Source organism: Arachis ipaensis, chromosome B01 (genome assembly GCF_000816755.2).
Source record: "Arachis ipaensis cultivar K30076 chromosome B01, Araip1.1, whole genome shotgun sequence".
Lineage (NCBI taxonomy): Eukaryota > Viridiplantae > Streptophyta > Magnoliopsida > Fabales > Fabaceae > Arachis > Arachis ipaensis.
This window is the reverse complement of record NC_029785.2, coordinates 130,839,070-130,845,288: the sequence shown is the minus strand read 5'-3', so window position 1 is coordinate 130,845,288 and position 6,219 is coordinate 130,839,070. Positions and strand designations below refer to the sequence as shown.

Sequence of the window (6,219 nt, the reverse complement as noted above, 5' to 3'; positions counted from 1 at the left end):
ATTATGAACTTATTATTAGACAAAAATAATAATTTTTGTTAACTCTCTATTGGTCATGTGTGTGTATGGAGACGGGTCAAAAGAGTTGAAGTGGGAGGCTAACTAATTAAGAAAAGAGGAAAGGTCTCGTTGACAAGAAAGGAGATGGTTTCCTTCGTCATTATTCATGAGTTGACATGTGTGATGCCAACGTTTCATTTGTACGAATCAAACACACAATAATAATGATTCTGTGAGTGGTGCTTGCTCTTAAAATTCACAATACAAAGCTAACAAGGTAAACATGCATGTGGTGGTGGTCCTTTGAATTATTTGAACCCCCCCAGTCCCTAAATTAAATAAACCCCTATGTAAGTATTCTTCTCTTTTTTAATTAGCAAATAAGAATAGTCATGACTAAATGGTTCTTCAACACCAAAAACGTGACGCCTATCTATACAACTATGAGTCGTCTAATAAGGCAAACATATTAGTCCACCGACAAAGTTGCATCTTCAATTCTTCATAAAAGCTAAGGTTGTCCACTTTACTAAGCTTGGTTTTCTTTGTTACAGGCATAATTAGTCATTGTTTATTTCTATCTGTTTAAATTTTTTATAGAAGCAGTATTATTACATGTAACTCATTATTGTTATCTTTCATACCCTCTATAGCATATCTATAAATTAATCAAGAAGAACATTCAATTCAGCAGCAACTATGCGCCCCGGGGAGATTGGTTTCGCATTTTGCTGTATATATAAAAAAATTAATTATAATATATTTGTGTATAAATATATATTATTTAATTTATTTTATTTAGATGATGATATTTTTATTTTGTTCTAAAGATTAATCTGTTGCGAACCCGCGACACTTACTTAAACGGGTTAGTGAGCTAACCACTAGATCAACCCAATTTGGTTCTAATTTCATATAATTTAATTTGATATACATAAATCAAGATCATGAATCGGCAACATTTTTTTTTCCCATAAAGCTAGCTAAGTACGTAGCATCTCAAAGTGAACAAGTAGCTTGCAGTGTGTTAGCGCTTTTCGTACAACACGTATTGATGATCCAGTGCACGTGGTGCAAACCATAACCATCGCCTGACATGTTTGTTATTCATCCTTGCTTACCTTCTTGTGCTACCATTATCTTTTGGATTTGAAGATAACGAAAGAAAATGAAAATGGATTTATGCTGTAATTGTCGCTCACTTTTATCTTTGAAATTTATTCTTTGACGTTTGTTATATTAATGTCCACATTTGCTTTTCCCTCATCATGATTAGAATAACATATCCTTTTAGCTAACGAATATTACATCATCCTTCTATATGTGTCAATCCAGGAGGAACAATCATAGGGTTCAATTCTATCTCCTCATGATAATATGATTGATGAAATGAAAGTCCAAAAACGAAAAGGAAGAAAGCAAGCCAAAATAATTGGACCATGTCTTGCAAAGGGTAAATCGGTAAATGTAAAAGGTCACATGCACTATCTCAACAGCTTTGTTCGTTTCTTTTTTGGACCTCACAAAGGATATTGGGCTGGTGAAGGACCTCAACAGAGGCCTATTAAAAATTTGAAAACTTGCTCTCGTTGAGAGTCGAACTCAAGACCTCTCGCTTACTAAACGGGTGCTCTAACCAACTGAGCTACGAGAGCTTATTGGAAAATATGCCATTCAAATTATAAGTATTCAAAATATTTTCCTGGGAAAATTGGCGGGTGTCTCCTCAAGCTGAACGGTAAGAGCCTGAGAGGCAGTTAGTTAAGAATTCTCAAGTGTGATTCGGAAATGTGAGAGACACGTGGCGTTCTGCATTCTCTTCTCTTCGCTGAGGTAGTTAGGGTTTTACTTACCAGTGTGTCTGAACACTGAACTGAACTGAATAGAATTCAAGAATGGAACCCGATCCTTCCTTTACTTTCAGCAGCACTGATGTTCAATCTCTTGCCGGTTCTCTCTTCTTTCTTAGCTCTTTTTCCTTCTTTTGTTTTCGTCGTTTCTTCATTGTATCAGTCAATGATCGCATTGTGTTGCAGATCTGCTCGCAGATCTGGTCCTCGGTGAGAAATCGGTGGATGATGATTTGAGGCCGAAGCAGGAGTTTATGTGCCCTTTTTGCGGCGAAATTCACGACGCCGATGCACTTAGCTACCACATTCATGATCAGCATCCCCGGCATCTCACCAATGGGGTATTCACTTCTTTCTCTTCTCTTCTCTTCTCTTTCTTTCTTTCTTTCTTTCTTTCAGTTCTAATTCCGATGTCCTTTGCCGTTATTATTGTTATTTTTGTAATCATAATAATTTCTTGTACGTGTGCAGCTCCTTTTCAATTTGTTGTTTCTTGTTTTAATAATGATCATGGTGTTATTCTGAAACTTTGATGTTCCTTCCAGTTCTTTAGCGTTTTTTACTTTCTTCTTTTATGAATTGCTATGGCGGTCTTTTAATTACGAATGGAGTGGAAGTATGGAACTGTAGCATTTGTAGGTAGGAGTTTTGACTGTGATAATCAAAACGGAAATGAATTGTTTATAACTGTTAATTTTTTAGATTACATCAATCAACTTATTTTTGAAAAAGTTTCCATATGAAATAATTATGTCATCGGTCCATGCAAATTGGATTCGTTTTTAATCATGTTTATCCACTTAAGTTGGGATCATTATTATTGTCTAGGTAATTTAGGGTAGTCACATTCATGTTCCTCGTTGAAATTTCACAGCTTATGTTTTCAGGACTGTCCAATTTGTGAAGACTCGTTTGGGATGGAACTTGTCGGTCATATTGCTAAAGAACATGGAGATCTTCTGAAAATATCCTTTAGAAGCTGGGATTCTTTCCATTTTTTGGTTATTTTTAGTTTTCACCTGCTGCTGAATTGGATCCACTCTTATTTAATTGCACCAGCCACATTAATCCGGGGATATATTTTGATATGGTATATTTCATTCCAACTACTATTCTTTTTCTTGCTAGATGTGATGGATAATTGGTGTGGTTTTTACAAGTTTCTCCTTGACCAGAAATTACGTGCAGCGCAAAAGAAGGTACAGAACTGGAGGCCCGAATCCTACATCGAGACAAGAACTGGATGAAGAAATACGGAAACACCTATTAAGAGATTTTTCATGCATAGCTCCCTCTGAGCTTGATCCTTTGCTCTCATCATTTATTTCCACCCGAGTTTTAGCTGACGAACAATGCAGTGCACAAGTACAACCTTCTCCATTGGAAGCTATCGAAATGCAAAGTTTAGAAGACGATTTCTTGGAAAGGTAGGAATGTCGGTATTTTATGTTTGATCAAAGGATTTTCGTGCTTGGAATCTCAGGTTGATATGACAATGTTTAGTCTTACTGTCAAGATCGTCCTTCACAGCTGTTTCTTTCCTTATGCTGTTCAGGGAACCTGAACCGTTGCAACCATTGGACAACCATCTAGCAGAGAAAGATCCAAGGTTTGAGTTCGTTCAGAGGTTACTGATGTCTGCTATTCTTGATAATAACTTACCAATGAAATTGTAGCTAGTTCTGACGTTATTGAGGGAGGGGGTTTATGCTCATTGATAGAGTGAATATGTAGCAGAAGGATTGAATGTGTCCATAATGTAACTAGACTTATCGGCAATTGTTCATATAAATGCAATTAATAGTATTTTGATTTTTGATTGTCACCTGTGCTGCTTCCTCTTGGCCAATGGCCATTGTGAATGAAATATCCGCAAACAAGCATGGATTCTTAGATGAGTGACAATTTCGAGTCCCAACCCAAATAGTTGCCAATTTGCCATTTTACAATACATTACTTTGTACATCGCCCGTTTCAAATTCAGCTTTTAATTTGCGGTTAACCTTCTATCCAACATTAAACGACAAACATTAGGAAGAAGCAGCTTGTTAGTGTAACATCTGATCTTAACACAAGGATTTGTATACTGGGAATCAACATGTATCGCATATGCTAGACAACAATAAGTGAAATAAGTTCTTTTACATAGACTTTGGCTCTTTACCCTATGATCTAGACAAGCCACAAAAAAGAAGAAAATCTTGGTTAAAAAGACTTGACATCCTGTGAAGAACAGAACTACAAAAGTAGACCATCCTCAAATGAAGAACGTATAAATTTCAATGCCTACTCTTTTCCTGAAATACTTAAAGAGGCACAAACCCTTCTGTACTATTTTAGGAAAACAAGTGATCCTAAAGTTTATGTATAGCCTTCCGGAAAAATAACTGTTCAATTAATGGACAACACAGTATATTAGGCAGGAGCTGGGCAGCTTCTGTTTTTGAAATAAAAAACAAGGTAAGAAAAAATTATATCTTTGCTCATCTCAGATATGTACAACGGGTAATAAAGTAATTATAATCAGGATGTTCAATACGCAATCGCCTGAGCCAGTTTTCGGCAGATTGCATCAGAGAATTGGCTTTCTGACATTCGGAAACCCCCTCAGGATCCCAGACAGAAACTTTGAACTTGTGAAAAGCAAGCCCAAAGATTGGCAGGGATAACTTTGATGATATGTCCCTACCTCTTGAATAATGGATATGAAGCCCATCAGTATTTGGACCTGATTCAAAGGTTAAGCAAGTAAGATTGATGTCCCTTCACATACATTTTGCACATATAAAAGCTTAACAAAGATAGCAAGGCATACTCTGCAAAGCCGTCGACAGGGAATGGTAGGTCAGGAAGCAGGCACTCAGGCTCTGTAGCGTTGGACCAGTAGGTATTCTATATATTGGATACCTTCATAACAGAAACAGAAAATATTCCTTTCAAAATTAACAATTATAACATGAATTATCCACCCACAACAATTTGAAAACCAATAAGAATAGAAAAAACATACCAAGCCAGTGAAACCCAACTAGCAGGTGAGAGATCACAGCTCCAGTATGTCTTTAACTCTGGAAAGTGACGTGCAAGATCAGAAATCTGAGTCAAACAATATGAGGATTTGTTAGACTTTAAAAGAAAAAGTCCCAATGTGGTATTTTACCAAAGGAAAATGTCTTGCCTTGTCTGCTAATGGAGCACGATTATAAGGTGTCTCACGCTCAAAGTATTCAAATATTTTCTGACCAGGTGGGTTGCAGCTCTGAGTCTCATCACTAGATGAACTCACAAAAGGCATACTTCCTGACACCCTTTCCAGACCATGATTGTTGGCATCTGATATGTTAAGATGATTCCTAATGTTAGGGATGCTATTTGTTCCTCGTTCATGACAATAACCACTGCTGCTATCACTGCTTGTCTCTCTTGCTGATTCAGAATCACTTTCTTGACTAGGCTTCCTGAAATAAAATAAAATTGAGAAGAACACTATGTTATTGACACACTAAACAAAGTGGTTAGCTAATCAACTTCAGTTGAAATGGTAAACAGGCCTCCTGTAAAAGGACCAGGTTCTAGGCTACATTCATTTCAAAATAAGACTGAGAAATGGAAAAAGGTAAAATAACTAGGTGGTCTCCTATATCTGAACTCCTAGTAAATGGGTGACTATATCTTTTTTATCATAACAGATATAAGATAAATATGTATCATACTCAATGTCATCTAGAACTTGCAGGAAAAAATATGAATAGTCCTCCTAGTAGGCAACAAGAAGTCTATAAGCAACAAATGCACAATTGACAGTATTTATTATTTAATAGAACTTAAGGTGGGTAGCAGACAGAGGGAACACGCGCAATGTTCCACTTGATTCAGCTAATATGTGTAACATGAGGTAAGTAAATCAAGTTTAGCTGTGATGGTGTATTGGTGTGACCCTAAAACAACTAGCTCAAGATAATTTAGTAGCATCATATGACAAAGGAGGGCAGATCATGGTAGCCACTTTATTATTGTGGTCAGCTAATGTTTCTCATATAGATGTTTCATCCATATCAGTTTTCAGACTTTCAGCAAGGCTAAGGAATTTGAGTTCTTTAGCTAGTTAGTCCATCATCATGCTTGCACCAAACTGTTATCATTCATCATGCAGTTACTGAGAGAAAGTTATCAATATTCAATACCATGCCAGTAGCTAAGACAAGATCAATGATAGCTAACTACACCTAAGCATGATTGGATAAAAAATGAGTGCACTATAGAGAGAGAGACTTGGGAATAGCACCTAGCATTGAGAAGATGTTAAAATCTTGCCTTATATGGTTTCAACATAAATGGAGAAGACCTGTAGAGGCCCTCCTAGTAAGAA

At 36.6% G+C, this 6,219-nt stretch overlaps 2 protein-coding genes and 1 non-coding gene across 4 annotated transcripts in view; 1 reads left to right on the top strand and 2 right to left on the bottom strand.

Moving 5' to 3' along the window:
* LOC107620079 (protein DEHYDRATION-INDUCED 19-like) lies at positions 1,544 to 3,675 on the top strand. Of its 2 annotated transcripts, none has more exons than XR_001615815.2 (5): positions 1,544 to 1,950; positions 2,037 to 2,191; positions 2,738 to 2,940; positions 3,026 to 3,277; positions 3,406 to 3,675. XR_001615815.2 is itself a non-coding variant. In XM_021105189.1 (5 exons), the coding sequence occupies exons 1-5, from the start codon at positions 1,896 to 1,898 to the stop codon at positions 3,524 to 3,526; spliced, it is 654 nt and encodes a 217-aa protein (XP_020960848.1). In that variant the 5' UTR covers positions 1,549 to 1,895; the 3' UTR covers positions 3,527 to 3,675. The 2 variants fall into 2 exon arrangements, 1 of the variants encoding a protein (XP_020960848.1); XM_021105189.1 differs by having other exon boundaries at positions 1,549 to 1,950; positions 2,738 to 2,815; positions 3,033 to 3,277.
* Positions 1,582 to 1,655, bottom strand: TRNAT-AGU. The gene has a single exon. It is a non-coding gene; the product is annotated as a tRNA-Thr (tRNA).
* LOC107638936 overlaps positions 3,974 to 6,219 on the bottom strand; it is a 4,010-nt gene continuing 1,764 nt past the window's right edge. The window contains exons 3-6 of the mRNA XM_016342336.2: positions 5,029 to 5,308; positions 4,861 to 4,946; positions 4,666 to 4,757; positions 3,974 to 4,578 (exon numbers count right to left, since the gene is read on the bottom strand). Of these exons, the coding sequence (XP_016197822.1) occupies positions 4,334 to 4,578; positions 4,666 to 4,757; positions 4,861 to 4,946; positions 5,029 to 5,308 (703 nt within the window). The 3' untranslated portion in view covers positions 3,974 to 4,333. The remainder of the gene's footprint in view (positions 4,579 to 4,665; positions 4,758 to 4,860; positions 4,947 to 5,028; positions 5,309 to 6,219) is intronic.